At 42.5% G+C, this 23,448-nt stretch overlaps 1 protein-coding gene across 1 annotated transcript; it reads right to left on the reverse strand.

Annotated features, from left to right (window-relative positions):
* Window positions 1-17,599: 17,599 nt before the first annotated feature.
* Sln (sarcolipin) lies at window positions 17,600-22,096 on the reverse strand. Its single transcript, XM_052189478.1, has 2 exons — window positions 22,043-22,096; window positions 17,600-18,155 (listed from the first exon to the last, which is right to left on the reverse strand). The coding sequence occupies exon 2, from the start codon at window positions 18,079-18,081 to the stop codon at window positions 17,986-17,988; it is 96 nt and encodes a 31-aa protein (XP_052045438.1). The 5' UTR covers window positions 18,082-18,155; window positions 22,043-22,096; the 3' UTR covers window positions 17,600-17,985.
* Window positions 22,097-23,448: the final 1,352 nt, after the last annotated feature.

Below are 23,448 nucleotides of genomic sequence, written 5' to 3' on the forward strand. Positions count from 1 at the left end.
TACTTTTGATTCCAATACAAATGATCCCCCCCCGGTACTTTTCTCATGTGTGTGTGTGTGTGTGTGTGTGTGTGTGTGTGTGTGTGTGTAAGGCAGCCTGTGTGCATGTGTATGCATGTGAATATGTTCATGCACTCACCCTGCAGGCATGTGTAGGCCAGATGTTGGTGCTGGGCGACTCCCTCATTTACTCTCTACATTATTTCTTGAGACAGGGTCTCTCTCTGATCCTGAGCTCACAGTTTCAGCTAGCCAGTGAACTCTGAGGATCTTGCCTATTCTCACAAGCCTACGCACACACACACACAAACACACACACACACACACACCTATTTCTCCAATCCCAGCTCATAGATGGGGTCATGAGTGCACATTGCCATATCTGCCTTTTATGTGGTTGCTGGGAATTCAAACTCAGGTCCTCATACCCACCCCATGTTCGTACCAATATGTTTTTAAAAGACTTGGCCTTATGACATTCCTTTGTTCCGTTACAATAAAAATCTTCATGAAATGAGCTTAAGAATTGAATCAGCAATAAAGAACACTTCTTGCTCTTGTAGAGAAACAGAGTTCGGTTCCTAACACCCATAGGTAGCTCACAACTGTCTGTAACACCAGACCCAGGACATTCAACATCCTCCTCTGGCTCCAGTGAGTAGCAAGTATACAAATGGTACTGAGGGACCATGAAAGGCAGCCTGTTTTCTGCTTAAGCTAGGCTTAAATTCCAGAGACTCCACAGATAATTCTACAAGGGATGGAAGCCCATTGACCATGCTCCCAGACACTAGGCTCCTGACAAGAGGCCCTCAACTCCTGGTATTCTGTCTGGACTCCACCCCCACAGTTACCTGGCAACAGCCATGTATGCTCCTCCCCACAGTTAGTTATACAACAGCCAGGTAGGCCTGGCCCACTATAAAGGGGGCTGCCTCTTCCCTCTCTTGTTTCTCTCTCTCTCTCTCTCTCTCTCTCTCTCTCTCTCTCTCTCTCTCTCTCTCTCTCTCATCCTCTTGGGCTCCCCTCTTTCCCCATTCCCTTCCCCTCTCTCTCCACTTGGCCATGGCCAGCCTCTACTTTTCACTCATCACAACTCTCCACCAACAATAAATGCTTTAAAGCCGTGGACTGCCTCTTCTCATCTGGACCCACCATGCTGGAGCAATGGAGCAGGTCTCCCTCTCCCGCAGGAAAACCTCTCTGCACTTCCAGCCAGGGTCACTGCCAAGCCAAGCTGAGCCAAGGACACTCGTCCCTGCAGGAACCAGCTGAACCAGCCAGACTCTCCTCCTTTCCCTCTTTTCCCTTCGGCCCCAGGCTTGACCCAGCCCCGCTGGCCCCCACCCTGTTCTCAGCTCTTCCATGACATCCAACAGCAAACCTGTCGTCCTCCACCTCCGTGAGGCTGGAGGACCCATGAGCTCAGCCCTGCTGGTTCCCCCCAACCCCGCGACCTCAGACTGCCCTTCCCCACCCTCTCCATCCAGATCCTGCTGCTTCTCACAGCCCATGCCTACCAGGTGGTTCCGTGGGGATGTGCATAGACCAACTCCCCGGCCTCTGCCTTGGCCAGCGGCCCAGAGCCCTGGCCAGACACTGGCCCACCACTCCTTTTTTAAAATGTTTTATTTTTATTTTTTGTTATATTCAACACAATACATATTTTCATACTAATCATAAAAATAATGGACATGTTATTTTTTGAAAAGCATGTTCTCTTATTGAAAAAGGAAGTAAAAACATTTTATGATAAAATTGAAGACTTACATGGAAAATATTTCTGGTAAAATAGAAGAGATATATAGAAAAACACGTTAAAATTGATAATTTTCATGAAAAATTAAAGAGTAAAATGGTAGACATTGCTAAATTAATTGAAAAAGGAAGTAGAAACATTTTATGATAGAATTGAAGATTTACATGGAAAATATTTCTGAAAAAATTGTAAAAAAATGTAGAAAAACATTAAAATTAAAGATTATCATGGAAAATTTTGTATAGATATAATAATGGTAGGCATAAAAGTCTAAGTTGATTAAAAGTGGAATTATAAACATTTTCTGATAAAGGCAAAGATTTACATGGAAAATATTTCTGATAAAATTGAAGAAATATATAGAAAAACATGTTAAAATGAACATTATCATGGAAAATTATACAGATAAAATGGTAGGCATAAAAATAATTCTAAAGCCAGGCAGTGGTGGCACACACCTGTAATTCCAGCACTCTGGGAGGCAGAGGCAGGCAGATTTCTGAGTTCGAGGCCAGACTGGTCTACAGAGTGAGTTCCAGGACAGCCAGGGCTATACAGAGAAACCCTGTCTCCAAAAAAACCAAATCAAAAACAATTAATTCTAAGTTGATTGAAAGTGGAATTATAAACATTTTTAGGTAAAACCGAAGATTTACATGGAAAATATTTCTGATAAAATTCAAGAAATATATAGAAAAACACATTAAAATGGACTATTTCATGGAAAATTATACAGATAAAATGGTAGACATAAAATACCTTTCTAAATTAATTGAAGGTGGAATTAAAAACATTTTGTGATAAATTCAGAGATTTACATGGGATGGACATGTTATTAAAAGAACATAAAGAGATAAAGTATTTGCTCATTTTGTTTTTAGTAGAGCTTAAAAATCTTGACTCTTACTGTAGTACAAACTCAAAATAAGAACAATTTTTAGACATTGGAGTTCATTGTAATAAGGCTGTACTTCAATGTCCCTCACATCACCAAAGGATTTTACCTCCATAGTAGCTAAGCTAAGAGTTGACAGTTCGGCTATGCCAAGGAATGAATTGTAGGCACAATTATTTGGATACAGATTTCCTGCTATGGTCAAAGCTATTTGACTAGAGTGATTGTCATCATTCTCAGCCTACAGGGAACAAGTTGCATTCATATAAGAAATGGTATGAGTATTAAGATGGTCTATCCATGAAGTCATTCATCAACTGTTTCAATGAACAGTGGTTCTGCTTGGAGGGTGGCACAGACATTACGTGAGGGTAAGATTCTGGTTTATTGGCTGTGATGATTTTGAAAAGCATTCATATCAGGAAAAGATGACCTTATAAGGTCATCTTCATCAAAACTGATACAATAATTATAAATACCAAGCAAAACATTCAGTCTCACTCTTTGTTTTTCTCTTACAAGCCACCTCTCAAATTAATTGTCTAAGTTTCTTTTGGCTGCATAAGTAATCTTTAAATATGTAAACTGTTCTGAAAACCATAGTATAGTGTAAAAACATCAAATAAACAATCCTACTAATAGAGAGGCTGAGATAGGAGAAGCATGATTTCAAGACCATTATGTGGTACACAGCAAAACACTTTCACATACAAACAAGTAGAAAGTGTATATGGATTGTACAATATTAGACATATCTCTCCAATTACCAAATTAAAAGATCACTGGGTGACAATCAACAAATTTCTAATTCCTCATATTTTTAAATTTCACTCGATTAAGATATGCTGGTAATATTAAGTTTCATATAAAGAGATATCAAGGAAAAGTGTTACTTCCTGTAATTTTTGTTGTTAGAAGTGGAATTATGTTTGTGTGGGTTTGTTGAAGATTACTTTCTTGCTTTTTCTAGGGTTGTTTACCTCTTTGTGTTGGTGTTTTCTGTTATTCTTTGTAGGGTTGGATTTGTGACAAGATACTGTGTAAACTTGGTTTTGTCATGGAATATCTTGTTTTCTCCATCTATGGTAATTAAGAGTTTTGCTGGGTATAGCAACCTGGGCTGGCATGTGTGTTCTCTTAGGGTCTGTATGACATCTTTCCAGGATCCTCTAGCTTTCATAGTCTCTGGTGAGAAGTCTGGTGTAATTCTAATAGGCCTGCTTTTATAAGTTACTTGACGTTTTTCCCTTACTGCTTTTAATATTCTTTCTTTGTTTAGTACATTTGATTATTATGTCACAGGAGGAGTTTCTGTTCTGGTCCAGTCTGTTTGGAGTTCTGTAGGCTTCTTACATGTTCATGGGCATCTTTTTCTTTAGGTTAGGGGAGTTTTCTTCTATAATTTTGTTGAAGATATTTACTGACCCTTTAACTTGGTAGTCTTCACTCTCTTCTATATCTATAATCCTTAGATTTGGTCTTCTCATTGTGTCCTGGATTTCCTGGATGTTTTGGATTAAGAGTTTTTTGCTTTTTGCGTTTTCTTTGACTGTTGTGTCAATGTTTTCTATGGTACCTTCAGACCTGAGAGTCTCTCTTCTATCTCCTGTATTCTGTTGTCGATGCTCTCATCTATGACTCCTGGTCTCTTTCCTAGGTTTGCTAGCTTCAGGGTTGTCTCCCTTTGTGATTTCTTTATTGTTTCTAGTTCCATTTTTAGATCCTGGATGGTTTTGTTCATTTCCTTCTCCTCATTGATTGAGTCTTCCTGTAATTCTTTAAGGGGTTTTTGTGTTTCCTGTTTAAGGGCTTCCAGCTGCTTACCTGTGTTCTCCTGTATTTCTTGAAGGGAGTTCTTCGTCATGAGAAGAGATTTTAGATCTGAATCTTGCTTTTCCGGTGTGATGGTGTATCCAGGACTTGCTATGATGGAAGAATTGGGTCTTGATGATGCCAAGTAGCCTTGGTTTCTGTTGCTTATGTCCTTACGCTTAACTCTAGTTACGCTTATCTCTAGTGTTACTTGCATTTGCTGTATCTGACTGGAGCCTGTCCTTCCTGTTACCCTGGTTGTGTCAGAACTACTCAAAGTCAAGCTGTCTCTGTAATTCTGTGATTCTGGGATCCTGGGATCCTGGGGTCCTGGTTGTGTTCAAGTTCCTGGGAGTCAAGCTGCCTCTGGGACCTTGAGATTCTGGTGTGACCAAATTCTTGGGATCCTGGGATCCTGGGATCTTGGGATCCTGCACCTGTAAATGTGCCTGGGAGTGGAGCTTCCTCTGGGTGTCTTGGAACTGGCTGCGGAGTTTGCTTCAAGGTCTGCTCAGAGCACTGGCCCAGACAGCCCAGGAGGAACCCGTGCCACTGGTCTGGCAGAGTTCCTGCTTGCCTGAGTTCTGCAGTTTCCAGTTACTCCAGGTGTTGGGAGAGATGTTGAGTCTTCCTTATCCTTGATCCAATGATCCTGGGTGTGTTAGAGTGCCTGGGAGTGGAACTTCCTCTGGGTGCTGTGGGATTGGCTACAGAGTTTGCGTTCAAGGTCTGCTCAGGGGACCAACCCAGACAGACCAGAAGGAACCTGTGCCACTGGTCTGGCAGTTTCTGCTTGCCTGAGTGTGGGCCCACCACTCCCAACCCACGTGGTACACATACATGCATGAAGACAAAACAATCTATATATACACTTATATATCAGTTATTTATATATAGAGAGAGAGATATATAGATACATATAAATATATATACATACATATATTATATATATATTTAGTTTCCATACATATGCATACACATATACATACACACACACACACACACACACACATAAACATACATATACTGATATTATGTCAATTCCAAGCGCACACATCAACTGCTTACAACCTCATGAAACTCCAGCTCCGAGGGACCTGACACCTTCCTTTAGCACACACATACATAAATAATTAATGAAATAAATTCTTTGTATTCTTTAAAGCCAGAACATTCAAGCCACACAAAATGTTCCTGCTATCCCCTTCCCTTTGGCCCTTCTTCTTGTCTCCCCAAGAAAATGATAATTGATTTGCCTTATCCCAAAACATGTAAAGAAATTATGATATAATTATTTAAAGTTAGAACAATATAATAACATAGAACAACTCATAATGGTTTAAGATTTTTTAACTTTTAAGCCAGGCATGGGAGTGTATATTCCATCCATGCACTTGGGATGCAGGGGCTGGCAGGACTATGAGTTTGAGGCCAGCCTGGTCTACAGAACCTATGAGTATGAGTGTAGTGTGGGTTTGTGTGAGTGCAGTGCCTCCTAAGGCCAGAAGAGGGCCTCAGATCCCCTGGAGCTGGAGTTACAGGCAGTTGTGAGCATCCCTGTGTGGGTGGTGGAAACCCAGCTGTGGTCTGCTGCAAGAGCAGTGGGGGTTCTGAGTGGCTGAGCTCCAGGCCTGGGACAACTTGTATTTCAGGACCAAGATTTTTATTATTATTATTATTATTTTTGATTGACAGCCAAATGGAAAAAAGCTCTTAGCATTTTTTCCAAGTCACCATAACTAGTATTCTAAAGAACATTTGCTAATTCTCAACTGCAAATGAAAAATGAGCCTATCAAAATGTTTATCTGGCTGCCAGGTACCACACACCACTGTCCCTGAAGAGCTAGCCCTGAGGTCTCAGCTCCAGGTGTGAGTGTCCATCTGGCTTGAGTAAATAGGTCTAAAGACTTAGGCTTGCTTTAGTTTTACCATTTCACTGGGGATAAGAAGGGTATCTTTTTATTCTGAAGAACAAATTTGCCTGTTAAATACAGCCTCCTCTGAACTGATGAGGTGATGTCAGAACAAGCATCTCTGGGACACTAAAAATGTGAGCAACAATGAAAAAGGAAGATGAGAGTAAGCACAGCGGCCTCTCGGGCACAGAGTGCGTGTGTCTCACTCCACACCAGGATGCTCATTGGGTCAGACGCTAACCATCAATCTTATTAGACAAGAAAGACGATCTTTCATAAGTGACATTCAAAGTGTCCCTAAAGTCTGTGGCACGTGGCCTGATGCACAATAGAGCTAAGATTGGCAGCCTCACACTGCATATGACTCTTTCATGCCCAAGTCGAGATTTACGGGAACCACCAAATGACCGTACATCAGTTCTCCCAGCCCAGCCTCCCACCTTTTCTGTTGTTCTGCATTCTGAATGTGGCTCCTGTCATACAGATAGGCTGGGATACGGTGGAAGAAATGGCTTCCAGAAAGGGTCTCTCATTGTCATAGCATTCCAGCCGTAGCTCTTAGTTTCCATTCACTAAAAAAATAACCTTGCTCCCCTTGATGGTTTTTGTTGTTGTTGTTAATGTTTTTGTTACTTGCTTGCTTGCTTATTTTGTTATTGTTTTTTGTTTTTGTTTTTTGTTTCTGGTTTTATTTTATTTTATTTTTGCTTACTTATTTGGCTGGTTGATTGATTTTTTTTTTATAAGAGTTCATGTGTGGAACTGCAAATAACGTTGGCCTTCTGACCTCCTTGCATCTACCGCCTGTGTTCGGGGATTGCAGGAGTGTGCAGTCACACTTAGCTTACACTGTATTGGGGATCTAACCCTGTGTTTCATGCATGGAAAGGAAGCACTCTATCAACCCCACAGAGAAATCTTAAAATGGAGTGTAAGACCTTACAAGGCCAGACCGTTCTGGATGGATAGACGGCTCAAAGGGAGCAAAGCAAAGATGAGACCAGCTTTCACAGTGATGTTTCTCATAACCACCCCTCGGAGAATCTCGAAGAGTTTGACATGACGGGGACAAATTGGCCAGGGTCTGGCCAGTTATGATGGTGAGAATTTATATATGTGTGTGTGTGTGTGTGTGTGTGTGTGTGTGTGTAAAATCACAGATGACTAGCAAAATAGTCTTTTTTTTTCCTTCGGGACCTTCTCAAGGCTATATCAGAAAAATATAAAGTAGAGAGGAGGCTTAGGGATTGATTGACAACTGACCGTCAGATCTGAGTCACAGGACTGGCAGGAGTGGGAACTGCCCCAGACCACAATCACCTAGTGCAGACTCCATGTGTACTGCTGAGGAGACCCACTTTTGTCTCACACCATGTGAAAAGACCACAGTTCTGAATTTTAAGACCCTGAGTTCTAATCTTAGCAGAAATGCCCACCAGTGGGGAAATGGAACCTGAAGAGACCAACTTCAGTAGTTAGGGCCCCCAGTGGAGGGATGGGTACACCAACCCAACTTCAACATTTTTTACCCAGAATTGCTCCTGTCTAAAAGAAATGCAGGAACAAAAGTGGAGCAGAGATTAAGGAATGGCCAACCAGTGACCAGTCCAACTTGGGATCTATCCCATGGACAGGCACCAAAACCTGACGCTATTACTGATGCTATGTTGTGCTCAAAGACATGGCTAAGAGGCTCTACCAGCATTGGACTGAGACAGATACAGACACACCCAACCACTGGGCTGAAGTCGGGGACCCCTATAGAAGACTTAGGGTAAAGATTGAGGGAACTGAAGGAGATGGCAACTCCATAGGTAGCCTAACAGAGCTCCCAGAGACTAAGCCACCCCAACCAAGGCTGGCCCGAGGTCCCCAGCACATATATAGCAAAGGACTGTCTTGCCTTGCCTCAGTGGAAGAGGATGTGCCTAATCCAGTAGAGACTTTATGCCCCAGGGAAGGGGGATGCCTGGTTGAGGGGGGGAGCACCCTCTCAGGGAAAGGGGGAGGGGAGTGAAGAACTCTAGGAGAGAGGACTAGAAAAGAGGGCAACATTTGGGATGTAAATAAATCATTTTGTTTTTTGAAGGCCTAAGGTCTGAAGAGAAGGCTATTCTGGGCTGTTTCTTTCTCCTTGAATCTAATCTAGCTTTCAGGTCAAAGGTTGGGGGCCAGGATCCTTCCGTGGCTCCCAGGAGTGGTGACCAGGTTCTCACACCACAGCATGACTGTTCCTCAAACCTTTTTAACAGTGAAATGATAAGAGAAACAAAATGCAGATGTGGGTCAAGGGGGAGTTGTGGGGAACCAGCTATTGATGCTTAGTGTTTCTAAAGCTTTTAAAATCTGAATGACAGCTCTTTCATGTTCCCTGAAAATGTGTCAAAACATGATCTTTCATTACATAACCTTAGGTTAAAAAGAATTAAGTTCTGGCAGGTAGTTCTCTGTCGCTGTCTGCCCACTGCTCTCTTTGCAATGCTCTAAATAAACCTGTTTTCTTTAAAAAACAAAAACAAAACAAAACCAAATGTTTTTAGTGTGTGCGGAGGTATTCGCACAGGTGAACGGGCGTGCATCTCCATGAGCACACAAGCGGAAGCCAGAGTTCAATGTCACATGTTCTCTTTGGTTTCTCTCCACCTTATTTTTTGAAACAGAGTCAGGGCCGGGCAGTGATGGCGCACGCCTTTAATCCCAGTACTTGGGAGGTAGAGGGAGGCGGATTTCTGAGTTTGAGGCCAGCCTGGTCTACAGAGTGCGTTCCAGGACAGCCAGGGCTATACAGAGAAACCCTGTCTCGAAAAAAAAACAAAAAAACAAAACAAACAAACAAAAAAAAAAAACCAAAAAAAAAAAAACCAAAAAAAACCAGAGTCAGTCTGGGTGGGTGCAGTAGCCTGCAACTGAGCCAGCCATCCAGATGCTCCCACTCAAGGAGCCCTTGTATCTGCTAGAGCTGTTAGACTCTCCAGAGTGAAGGAAACAGAGCCCACCTCTTTCTGTGAAGTGTTTCATTATCTTCCTTCATAAGACAGCACTGAAGCGGCAAGCACCGCCACCATCTGTTTTGTGGCTTTCCCTGGGGAGATGAAAGCAGTGTCTAATCAACACAGACCAAGAAAATGACCCCACTAAATCCGCCATGCTGGAGCAAGGAGTTTGTGAGGGTTACTTCCAGGAGTCTGGCTGCCTCAGAGCAGTCCTAAGGGCCTGGGAGTTAGACAGACTCCCTAGTAGGCAGTCGGGGGGGGGGGGGGGCTGTGACTGTAACACAGACACTGGACATCCAAGATAACTGGCCTCTTCCTCACCCTCCTGATCTAAGACAAAAGCCTGGCAGCTTAAAACAAAGACCATGTGGGCTTTTTCTCTGGCCCCTAGACCCCTGCTAATGGACTGGCTCAACTTCAAGGCTGAGTTAGGACATATTACACAATAGTTGTAGACCAATCAGCCATTCTGTGTCTCAAACTGACTAACCTAAATTAGGAGAGAAAAAAATGTTCAGAGTTAAAGAACACCGATCCTGGAAGAGAGGCTGGACTTTTGGCTCTCTCCCCACCCCTGCTTGTAGAGGGTCTTTTCCTCTGTGTGCCCTCTGCGTGTGGAGGTTCTTTAGTTCTGTGTGCCTACTGCGTGAGTGTGTGTTTCCTAACTCTCAAGGAAGGTCTTTCTTCAAGTACTGATTCTATCTGTTCCTATGTGTTTGTTGTGTTCAAAGTTTCTCCTTAGCTAGCTGTCAAAATCAAGATTTTTCCTGCCTTTTAATTCTTTAATTGGCAGAGCAAACAAAGCTTATCAAGACCCCTAGATGGTAACAGTTACATCACTGTCTTAGTCAGGGTTTGTATTCCTGCACAAAACATCATGACCAAGAAGCAAGTTGGGGAGGAAAGGGTTTATTCAACTTACACTTCCACATTGCTGTTCATCACCAAAGGAAGTCAGGACAGGAACTCACACAAGGCAGGAACTTGGAGGCAGGAGCTAATGCAGAGGCCATGGAGGGATACTGCTTACTGGATTGCTTCCCCCTGACTTGCTCAGCTTGCCTTCTTCTAGAACCCAAGACTACCAGCCCAGGCATGGCACCACCCACAATGGGCTAGGTCCTCCCCTCTTGATCACTAATTGAGAAAATGTCTAACAGCTGGATCTCATGGAAACATTTCCTCAAGGGAGGCTCCTTTCTCTGTGATAACTTCAAGCTTGTGTCAAGTTGACACACAAAACCAGCCAGTAAAATCACCAAAAAGCCATGTCATTGGGCTCCTTCCCCTACCCTAGACAATCTTCCATAGCCTATAAAATATAGCACCCTCATCCCAAGACTACATGTGCAACTGATGTGCACTTAGGAGTTGGGGGTTCAGATATGGGTCTGGCGACACCCACTCTCTTCTAGGAAGGCATGTCACCAGCTTCTTTACTATAAATCCAGCTGTGATTATACTGTTTCCTTTCATTGTGATGACTACAGGACTGTGGTATTATCACCTAAGACTCCTCCTCCCTGGCATGGGGATTGCAAGCATACATGATCACCCTAGCTTTTTATGTGGTTTCTGGGGATTGAAGTTGGGTGTCCATGTTAGCAACACAAGCTCTTTGCCAGCTGGGCTCTCTTTCCAGGCCCCTCCCTTTCTGTTTTTAAAGCTAATGGAATGAGGGCTCACAAAAGTCAGAGCTTGTCTGGGGGTTACCTGTTACTAAGCTAAATGCACTCTATGAGTCCAGGAACACTGCTTTTCCCAGACCATTATTTTTAATGATCTAATGAGTAGGAGGTAAGAATTAGTATGTGACAAATCCCTGCAAGTGTGTACACCAGCTAATGCTGAAGATGGGGCTGCCATCACCACTAAAGCCCCACAGCTAACACTGACATGGGAAATGGTGCTGGCCAGACATCATCAGTCTTTCTTGTCATCTCTTACCCAGTTGAAAGAAAAGGTGGTTCTAGGGCTCTCCTTCTTGGGAAACAGAAAATTGCATAAGTTGCACATGCTATATGGCTAAGCTGTACAACAAATAAGGTGTTCCCCTGGGGGCTGCATTCATGTACACCGTGCCTTGGGCACTAGCAGACCACAGTAAGGAAAGCCATCTTAAACACTGAACCATTCACCTGATGATAGGAGGAACAGCTACTGGTCCTGGTGATCACAATCAAAAGAATTCACAAGGGACACACCGAACACTACTTAGAAGAGAGAGTTTATTGTACAGTAATATAAAGAACTCTCAAGAGTTAGAGGGAGCAGTGGCCAAAGGGACTGTATGGAGTGGGAAAAACCCTTATCCTGTGAGACTGGACATTGCTCAGAGAGACCATTGTCTGAACCTATACTTGTAGGAAGTTTTTATACTATTTCTGGAAGTTTCTCAAACAGCTTATGAGTGGAGTAGTCTGTCTAGGTGATTGATAGGACCATTTGAACTAAACTCTTGAGGAAAGAGTACATTGGTATGGCTTTGTTCTTTGCAAAATCCTCCTGGTAGGCAGTAATCGTATGATCATTTGGGCAGTTTAGAATGTCACAGCTGCACCCAAGACTAGAAATCAGAGTCAAATTCATTTCTTTTAACCAATTAGCTCCTGATTTTATAAGCCTCTGGATTTGAGGGAGGGGTCTAGGCTCAATAACTTCTAAGTCTGCTAATTTCTCACTACCTGATATCTATGATTGGAAGGAGGTATGGCTACTTTTTCTCAGAACTGCATAGAACTAGATTTAGTTTTCTGTTCAGTCTCCAGAGCTAAGTATATGCCTTTCCAAGCATCCATCTTCTTGATTTTAAGATAAGAACAAAGATAAATTATTTTATTGACTCTAAGCACCAAGTATTGCATGCCTGTGTAATTCTGAGGCCCAAGTGAGATGATATCTTGAGTCCAGAGACCAGCCTAGACAACATAGTGTCTCAAAGAGTAAATAAATAAACATTTTCTAACTATAAAACAAGCTGAACATAGTAATCCAGCATTTGGGAAGCTGGGGCAGGAGATTGTGTGTTTGAAGCCAACCTGAGTTCTGTAGTGACAGTCTTTTTTAAAAAATTAAGAAATAAGATTCAAATAAAAAATGAACAGATATTTTACACAATAAAATGATTAAATGAAATAGATTCCATGAGAGTTCCTAACACACAGTAGACATCCAGTGAATAGATAGATAAAGTTCAACCCCAACTATACATGACTTGAATAATGAGAATTTCTCCTGTTGGTAGATGAACTTGAAAATATGCTTAACACATTGGGCTTTGATGAGTAATTCATAAACATTGTCAACTTGTTCAGGGTGGAGATAGAGATAGATCAAAAGAAGCAAGCATCGTGAATATTTCACGAAGGAGCTAACGGCCTTTGAAAAGGTTGTTTCAACTGTATAAAGTTTTTTTTTTAGTTTAGCTTGCTCATTCATATAGTAGAACTTTTAGAAGTAGATCAATTTTTTTTCTCTTGCCTTTAAAAAAAATAGAGCAAGGGGTGGTAAGCACAGGCCATACATATATTTAGTCACAGAAATGCTGTCTATCTGTTCCAAAGCCTTACTATCTGGCTGGGCAGTCATAATGTCTTCAACAAACACTCAGCCAATGATGATGATGGACCACTAGGAACTAAAATTAAGCACTGAAGAGTGTCTGCACTGAGAAGATGTCCACATGGGAGAGACACAAACAAACCAACACACTGTGATAAGAGCTATGAGACTTGAGGCAGTGACCCAGAGAGCAGGGGATTATCTGGGGACAGTTTCCAAGAGACGCTAACGCTTAATGGCATTCTTTGCAAGTGAGCAGGAACGAGCCAGGAAAAAAAAAAAGGTGGGACATTCAGACAATATGATAGCTCTGCAAGGTCGTGCTGAAAGAAGACAGACGGCATGCTTGCAACTACAAATAGCAAGAAGTGGTTACAAATGAGAGCTGAGGAGAGGCAGATAGGGCAGGCAACCAAAAGGTAGACTCGGTAGCCATATCTTGGCTTAGAAAGGCCTTCTGTACAGAATGATGATGATGGTGGTAGTGATGATGATGATTACAATGACAATGACAATAATGATAATTCAAATCTGAAACAAAAATGATCAAATGTTTAGAACCATGGTTAATATCAGAAGAAAACAGATCAGAAGTGGCTGATTTTTGTCACTGACTACTTTGTGGGGTTCCCTGAGGACAGGATCCTAAGTAGGGACAGACACACCTACCTGCTGAAGAAGGCTTTGGGAGAAGAGAAGCCAACAGAGTGGGCTATGCATTACAGAGGTGGCCAATATAAAAAGATGAGTGATGGGAAAGCAGTGCTAATTTCACCTACCCACCTTTGCTCCTTGCAGATGTGTGCATATACTCTGCTGCTGCCACTGCTACTGACTCCCTTTGCTGAGAATGAAGCCCAGTACTGGCACTATCAGCCTTTTAGCACAGAAGAAATATTCTTCAGGAATCCTCCAGGCCCTCAACACCAAAATGGGACTTCCACAGCATCCAGTTTGGTGAACTGAGCAGCCACTGGGTTCTCTGCCTCTCCATGCACAGAAAACCATTGTTTGGCAACCCAGACAGGGTCATGTAAGCCAACCTAATATATGCCTTTTGCAATATTCATTCTGTCAGCTCTGCTCTTTTAAAGAACCTTGACCAATTTCAGTACATAAAAATAAGATGTTTCAAAGATGCACAGTTTGATGCAAGATTGGAAAATACTAGAAGCAAAATCCAACCAACACTATAAGCCGTCTCCCATTTTTTAAAAAAATCCCTTAAAAAAACAAAAAAAATTTAAACAGCATTTTGCTGGACAGTGGTGGTGCACACCTTTAATCCCAGCACTTGGGAGGCAGAGACAGGTGGATTTCTGAGTTCGAGGCCAGCCTGGTCTACAGAGTGAGTTCCAGGACAGCCAGGGCCACACAGAGAAACCCTGTCTCGAAAGAACAAAACAAAACAAAAAACAAAAAAAAAAATTCCAATGGTTATTTAGTAAGGCAGTGTGAGGACCTTGACTCTGAGTAATACTGAGGTCTGGGCATCCCAGGACTTGGGACAGGACAAGGAGAATATTATACCACAGAGACATGTGCACTTGGTGAGATGGTGAGTATGGATCACTGGTCTACCTGCTGTTAGACCAGTGCTGTTAAATATGGCCAGGCAGTTCAAGGCCAGCGTCTAAGCTCAGTGTAAAGCAGGCATGGCTCTAAAAACTGTGGGTGGTAATAGGTCCCTCCCTATGGGTGAGGGATCCCAGGTGTGATCCAAAGAGATGTGGTCAGAATCTGAGCTCTGCCTTTATATAGTGTAGCTGCTGCCTGTCACACTACGTAATGAGATGGGCACTCTTCCTCTCTACTCTGAAGATCCTTCCAGCTTCCTGCATCTGCCATGCTCTCTGCTCTCTTTTTGCTGTTCATTTGGCCCAGGCTATCCTCCATGCCATGCTTCTCCTGCAAAAAAAAAAACATATTACAGCACTCTAACTGCACATCCTCCACATATTACCATCTTCCTCCCCTAAATCATGAACTCCATGAGGATGGGACTTACTTTGTTTATTAATGTTCTTTACAATGGTTGTGTACCATGTTCAACACATAGCAACTTCAAAATAAGTATTTGAATTAGTGCATGAATCAATGAATGAATGGTTGAACCAAAAAGAAACAGATTAGAATTGCTGGTGCCTATGGGCTGAACTTCAGTCAGCATCTAGAAACCAGTTCTCTCCGTTCTACAGGAGATCAAGCACCATGTTTGGGACATCCAAGCCCATTTCGAGGTTCTGGGACCAAGACTTGGGGACAGCAAAGGATACTACGATGATCACAGAGCCCAAGAAACCAAAAAAAAAAAAGGTCACACATAAAAAGAATCTTTAAAGTGAAGTTGTAATCTAACGCTAAAGACTAAGACTATTCCATGCGGAAGGTACTAGATGTCATTCCTAGCTCCTCACTGGGCTTGTTAATAGCTGCCCCATCCCTGGGAAGATGATCTACGATGTATCCTGAAACACTGGCCCTGTACATTTAGCAATCGTCCTGTGTGTTAGAAACAGAAGACATTCCTAACACACAGGTGGAGATAGTAAGGAAAGAGAAATCATGTAGAGGTTTGCAATGTCACTCTTAACTAATTAAACCAGTATTTCAGGAGCATTGATCTGACTGCTGTTATTAAATATGACCAGGCATTTCAAGGCCAGAGTCTAAGCACTTTGTAACTTGAAACATCATCAAACGGTTTGGAGATCTACAATAAAGTTGTCATCATAAAAGATTAAGGAGATACAGTGCCTTGATCTTAGATCTGTGCTTAGCCACTAACACCTGGTTAGTGAGGTCTCCAAGCTTCAGATCCTATGGCTGCTCATGGTGGGATGCATGCACAGAACCCCAGACAGAGGTAACATGCAGTGGACTCACCTAGGCTTTAGGGAATGCATAGAATGAGGTCCAACGTCTGAAGGGTATGTGTGTGTCTCCGTGTGCCCATTCCTCCCCTGCCCACCACACACATATCTTCTCAAACACGCACAAACATCAGTAGATCCTCAGAGGTGTTCTTCAGGGAAAGGACATTCTTTAACTGTCCATCATGGGCCCTCTAGACCGCAGAAAGTGTGGACCACACAATAAATTATTAAAGACACACATCCACATGGGTGACCTAACTCAAAGGCATCAGGGGCCATGTTTTGTCTGGAATCTCTCAAAATGCACTTTCTCAGAAGTGAATCAGTTCTTGTTGCCTCTGGATATTAGAAATGTCTGGAAATCTCCTTTCAGGAAACAATGCCCACAAGTCAGTCCAAGCATCAATGGTTGGCTCTGAACCCTCAACCCTTGCTATGTCCTAAGGCCATTTGGAGGATGCTGTGCTTTCTGTTCAGGTTGTGTCTGCTGTTTTAATTCAGACACTTAGGCTCCACCACTGAGATTTCCATTTAATTGGTCTGGAAAGAATGCATCACCAATAGCTTGAAAAAGATCTTCCCCTGCTTTATTGATTGTCTTTGAATGCAGACAGGGCTGAGAGGTTGGGTGCTGTGTATGTAGTGCTGCCATGATAGATCAGATTCTTAGCAGGAAATGCCTTTGTGGAGGGCATTATGAAACAGGGGGTTTAATATCTCCCTTTCCTGTAGTTACAACAAAACCAGCACGAATAACAGATGTGGTCTGTCTAGCATGGGATGTCCTCGCAACACGCCATGTTTGTCTTGTAAACATGTATGCAGATGTGTATTTTCCATTTTTCCTTACTTGAAATTGTCCTCGTGTCTAGCTCTATTTGCATTAGGACAATGACTAAATTGGAATATGCTATTCATAGGGGTGTGACTCATGCTCCAGTTTTACTCAGGGATTAACTATTCTAAATATGTACATGCAGACAGACATGGCAATGTGAGTAGAATATGTGTTTCTTATCCCTTTTTGGTGTGTGAGTGCATCTGCATGTGTGTGTGTATCTGAATGTGCTTTGTACATGCATCAATGTTTGTATGTTTGTGTGCCTGTTTGGGGGGATATATTTGTATATCTATATGCATGCACATCTGTGTACATACATACATGTGAAGGTAAACAATGTCAAGTGTCATTCCTCCGGTGCCTCCCACCTTTTATTAGAAAGGGAGTCTCTCATGGCATGGAACTTTGTCAAGTAGGCTAGACTAACCAGCCAGAAAGCTTTCGGGATCTGTCTTCCCTGTCTCTGCCTCCTATCTCACCATCACTGAAACTATGGGCTCACACCACTGGGTTTTCACATGGCTTTTGAGGTTCCAAACTCAGGTCCTTGAAATTACAAGATAAGGGCTTTACCAACCAAATCTATTGACCTCCTGAGCCCATTTCTTGTGAAAGCTATGGATAAAGCACAAGACTTCAGAGGAAATCTGTAATTTTAGTGGGTACTCTGGGCTCTGACCCAACACTTCTGCAGAACGGAGTTATCCTCCCTCTGACCATAGGATTCTCGAAGGAAAGGTTTGAGAAACAATGGAATTGTCTAAGATGTGACACTCTGACTTGGCTTTCTTTCAGATCCTAGGCATCTGGAGCATCTTGGCTAATCTCAAATGCTAGAAATAATGTGCTATTTGTCACTTTGGTCCCAGCCAGGGGTCACATCGAAGCTAAAATAAATTCTAAACGCTCTTTTTATGAGTGGCTTAAGTTTATTCACATGGAACTCAAAGGACTGGCAGAGACTGCCTCCTACATTTCTTCCGAAGGCTTGGATTAGTTTGATGGCAGAGAGTGAGTTGGGGGAGGTGTGTAGACACAGACCAACATCTTGTTGTTACTCCGCATCATAAGAATCCAGTTTAATTTTAACCCGGTGGTTTGAATAGTACATTTGCTAGGAAACAAAACTAAGCCTCACTGGCTGGCAAGCTTTGGGCAGCCTACAAGAATAGCATCTTTGGAAAACATGCCAAGGACCTAGTACAACGGTGTGTCGGGCATCGTGAGTGAGGGTCAGAGATGCTGGAGGAGCAGAGAGCAGCATCCTGTGTCAATAGAGCAGTGGAGGCTCGGAGCACACGGCAGTCACTCTTGGGTGTGGCATGGCCCCTCAGTATTGGTAGGATCTCACGAGGAGCCACATAAGGAGAACAGTGATCAGGACAACTGTGAAGTTGATAAACAGCTCCTGGGTAGACCGCTCCATCTTCAGAATGTCTGGGTGAGAACACCAGAAGGACTTCTGAGCGCCAACCAAGGACACTGGCTTGTCTTCACTTCCTAACAGAGAGAGACAGCATGAGAGATAAGTGAATGTTCCTGGGAAATGTTCAGACTCTCTTTAAAGAAAATAGAATGTTTGTGCTGACTTCCCAACCCTCACACACACACACACACACAAAGACTTATCAGTGAAATCTTGATCCCCCAATACCTAAGAATGTGACTGTGTTTGGAGATAGGGTCTTCTAAGAGATAAGTAAGCTAATATGAGGTCACTGTCATAGGTAGCTTCAGCAGCATCAACTTGATATAAATCTAGTCGCCTGGGAAGAAGGACCCTGAGATGGTTTGAATAAGTATGAACCCTATAGACTCATGTTTTTAAATGCTTGGCCCATAGGGAATGACACTATTAGGAAGTATGGCCTTGTTAAAAAAAGATTTGGCTTTACCGGAAGAAGTGTGTTGCTATTGGGGTGGGATTTGAGGTCTCCTATGCTCAAACTATACCCAGTGTGATACTGTCTCTCTTTGCTGCCTGTAGATTGAGATATAGAACTCCCAGCAACCTCTCCAGCACCGTGTCTGCCTGCACGCTGCCATGTTTTCAGCCATGATGATAATTCACTAAACCTCTGAAACTGTAAGCCAGCCTTCATGAAGTGTTTTCTTTTATAAGAGTTTCTGCTGGTCATGGTGTCTCTTCACAGAAATAAAACCTGAAGACAGACTCAGCTGAATAGCTGGGAGGCTGACAACTAGCTCTGGCGGGATCTAGCACCTTTGGCCTCTTTGGGCACCTACACATGTACACATACCCCAACACAAACATATACATATAGTTTAAAATAACAAAAATAGATATTAAATAATAAAACTAAATCTTAAAAAAAACCAGAAAAGTAGTTGAACAAGTCAGGGAAGTAAGTCACTAGGCAGTGTTCGTGGTCTCTGTTTCTGCCTCCAGGTTCCTGCCTTGAGTTACTGCCATGGCTTTTCTCCATGAAGGACTATACCTGTAAGCCAAAAGTAAATCCTTTTACCCTGGGTTGCTTAGCACTGGCGTTTTACTGCATAAGGAGAAGCAAACTAGATCAGTTACTATAGCAAGCCCTGATTCCAGATGGCTGGGGTTTTAATAAGAGGAGATCAGAACACAGGCATTACAGAGGGAAGACATTGTGGAAACACAGAAACTATGGCCGTTTGTCAGGCCAAGGAGAACATCATAAAGGACACAGCCTGCCGATGCCCTGGTCTCCAACATCTGACCTCAGATTTTATTTGGAGTTAAGCCGCCACTCCTTTCTGAGGCTCCAGCCTGGCAGCTTACCCTGAAAATCTTGGACTTACTAACCTCCACAATGACACGAACCAATTTCTCAATCGAGAGAGAGAGAGAGAGAGAGAGAGAGAGAGAGAGAGAGAGCGCTGCTTCTCTGAAGAGTATGGACAAACACAAGCAGCCTAGTTTCTTTTCCTGCTGACATCCCAAGACCAATATTTTTATCCTGTATTAATTACATTGTTTGGGGTAAGAAATAAAATATTGTATTTTTCTCTCTTCATCTTCTGCACGATGTTTAAATACACTTGTTAACTTTGCTGTTTGGAATATCTGCAGGCAGGGACACACCAAAACAGAGACAAACCTTATAGTTTAGCATTGCTCTTTCTTTGGATCGCATTTAGGAGTAGGATAACATCATCTTTCAGATTTAAAGCTGCCTTAGGTCTTCATCCAACCCTGGTGAAAGCATCAAGCAGCCCCAACAGCTGCACATCTTCGTACAAGCCTCTACTGGCACGAAGCCTGCGGAGGTCAACCAGAAGTCCCTCACACACCAGGTACTCAGTCCAAAGAACAAGTGTTAACCTCATGAGCATTTCTGTTTCAACAAGGGCTTGTGCCAGCTATTTTTAGTCAAGCTCAGGATGTGCCTAGATTGTAAACATTTCAGACAGCAGAGAGGGCATCTTCACTATGCATACAGATTGTACACGCAGGAAAGTATCCTCCAAGAGTGCAGGCGATGCTGTCAATCAGGTTACTAATTTTGGTAAAGTGGTAAAATTGACACTTGGTTTATACAATCAAAATAAAATTTTAATCTTCTGAATTTCAAGTGATTTAAGTAGATGCTATTGTTGTAAGTCAAGATTGTAGCATGGAAGAACAATTTAAATGGAAAAAATACTGGTTTGCAAAAGGTCAAAGTTCAAAGGACCAAAGCTTTGTAGCAACTTTTGGCCTGACTGAATTAACTGTACCTGTTGCATTTGCTGTGTCATCAATAGACCAAATTATTAATTGCATAGATACTAGCAGAATAATCAGCTTTTGTTAAGTAATTGCTAGTATAATATACAGGTTCATACTAGATTGTGCTAATGAACACATTATAAAATCTCATTTTAAAATGTAGTCAATTTATGGTTCCTTTCCTTTTCATTCTTAATTTTTGTTACATTTATTTATGTGTGCAGCTGGTGCAGGAGACACATGTGTGTCACAGTACACATGCAGAGACCAGAGAACAAGTTCCAGGAGTTCATTTTCTTTTTCAGCCCAGGGGACCTGGAGATCAAACTTGGGTTATCGTGCTTGGCAGCAAGTGCTTTTATCTGTTGTACGATCTTGTCAGCCCCTTCCCTTTTAATTCTTATCTCTCTTTCAGCCCTTAGCATGATGTACATTGTCTATTACTAGTGAAAACCTTTGCAAACAGTTGTCTGGAAGACAGAATAAGCAGAAGAAAATTAGTGGGTAGCAGAAGAGAACAGAATGTTCATGAGTCTTCAGAGGAGAGAGGGGGAGGTCTGTTAGATAAAGTGCTTACAGCAAAGGCATCCTGAGTCTGCCTCCCCCACAAGGCCACATATTGGAAAAGCTGGCCACCAACAGTAGAATGGGTGAGAATTGTGGCATTCACATTCATTTGAATGCTGTGGGGTAAAGAAAATATGTCACCTACTCTAGCTACAGAGCGAGATGGAAGGACCTCACACCATACCCGTGGGATGAAAGGGGGATTTACAGGAGGAGCTGAGAATGTGACTCCATTTACACAAAGGCAAGCACCAGGAGCTTAATCGTGTTGCTTAGGAACGCAAACATGGGTGGTAAAAGTTCAAAACAAGGAAGGATGTACCAGCTCCACACTTGGGGACAGAGGCAGAGGGGAAAGGATTCGGAATGGACTTCTGGGCTGATGCCAACGATCAGTTTCTTGGTAAATGATAGTTCTACTGGCGTTTCTTACAATTCATGTTCTGACTGCCTTCATCTTTTGCCCTCTTCTGTTTTTCCAGTCTCTCTGACTACAGGCTGAACACTGAACTCCTCTCTCCTCTGGCTTAACCTTTGCTAGTTCTTGTACTTGGACAGAAACCTTAAATATTTGTTGGTTTGGGTGTTTTTTAAATGAATAGAACTCCCATCCGATGAATTCCCCATGGGTGCAGCTCTATCAAGGTATATGACAATGCAGTCTGAGATCTTACTTTCACACACATCCACACCCTTTGGGAAGAATGAGCAGAATTAGGTGGATAGTCAATCACCCATGTTCTATGTCTCTGATACAAGCCCGCACATTATCTCTGGCTTCCTTTTTGTCTTCTCCATGTGCCAAAATGGTTGTCCTGCATACAAGCCAAAACCTTATAAACCAGCACCAAACTGCACAAGAAATTTGACATTGATTTTCTTCTGGGATGTGGAAAAAATATAAAACTATAAAAAGAGAAAATATATACCAAAGAAAGACAGGCATCAATATTCAATTTGCAGCTTAAGAAATGCCCTATATCATGATTACCTGTTCCACTGGGAAATATAAGCATTAGTTAACACTTTTATTTGAAAAATTGCACACAGAGAGAGATAGAGGCAAAGAGACAGAGATAGGAAGAGATTGCTAAGTACAAATTCTTCCTGTTACCTGAAGAGGAGCAGGGCACACCCAGGCTGCAGTGGACCTCAGTGTCTCCAACTCCAGCTGTCTCCTCTGCTGTCTGAGCTCCTGGACTCTGGGCAGGGCCTAATGTAGTCTGAGGGAGGTGACAATCACTATGATGTCACTGGTGAGACATCTCAAAGGGACAAGTTCCAAAGGTTCCAGTTTATTTGTATTCAGGGGGACATGGTTATATGGTAGCAGGGGCTCTGCTCCTTTGGCTGCCAATTTAAATGAACAGCACAGGGATATTATGAAAGCTCTTGTTCCCAGCCTACTTTTGGTGCAGTGGTGTGGGATTTAAATCCATCTTTCACCTCTTTATAAATGTTTCAATCGTATGTTCAGAACATCATAAAGCAAGAGCGATAGACCAGTTTTGACAAATAGCTATTTTTACTACTCGACACATGAAGCTATAAAAATGTGATTTCACGTCATTGCCCACATCATTAGTTGTTTGCAATGTGGAGAATTCTCTGCCTTGCTTCCACATTCCCACAGAAAGCTCCAGAATCCCTTAAGTCTCCTTCAAGACTGACTTTTGTCCTAGCAATAGATGCTATCTCCCTTCCCAACACCATCACCTGCTGCACATGGTTTTTCATGGAAGCAATGCACAGTGAGTTCACACGTACAGCTGATTTCTCCTGAAACAGCCACGGGAGCTGCAGCTTGCATCCGAGTCAGTTAAACTAGCATAGCAGTAAAACAGACTGCAAGAACCCAATCATTTGGCTAAATGTGGGCTAGAAGTAGACCTGGTCAAAACAAGAGGGAATGTGAGTTCTAGACTAGATAGAAATATCTAGAATATATCATTTTTGTTTCCTTTGCATTGTATTTTATGTATATGAATATTTTTTCCTGCATGTAAGTGTGTGTGTGCATCACATGTGTGCACTGTGGCCTGGGAGGTAGAGGAGGGCATCATCCAGGACCAGACAATTGTAAGCCACCGTGTGGGTACCAAGACTTGAACCCTAGACCAGTGGTAGAACACCTAGTGCTCTTAATCACTTAGCCATCCCACCAGCCCACAGAATTTATCTTAAAGAAATGAAATGACATCATTTTCAGCAACAAACACTGGCTCAAATCAGACAAGGATGAGTTCATAACAAATCAGATTTGAGGAGGTAAGTCTCTAACATGTTTAAATGGATTTAAAAACCATCAACCAAGGAATTTAAGTATGACTCCAGAAACTGTACTGCTCAGTAAATCTTGTCTTTAAGAACAATAGGTTAAATCTCCGCAAATAGTCCCCAGTTAGGGTCCATAAAAATAAGCCAATCCCAAAGGCAGAGGTAAAAACAATTCTCTGCATGCTTGTATCCATAGTCAAGCTTTTCTCAACATCCTTGCCGCCCCAGAGGCGCCAACAAAAG

The sequence above is a fragment of the Apodemus sylvaticus genome, chromosome 7, assembly GCF_947179515.1.
Source record: "Apodemus sylvaticus chromosome 7, mApoSyl1.1, whole genome shotgun sequence".
In the NCBI taxonomy this organism is placed as follows: domain Eukaryota; kingdom Metazoa; phylum Chordata; class Mammalia; order Rodentia; family Muridae; genus Apodemus; species Apodemus sylvaticus.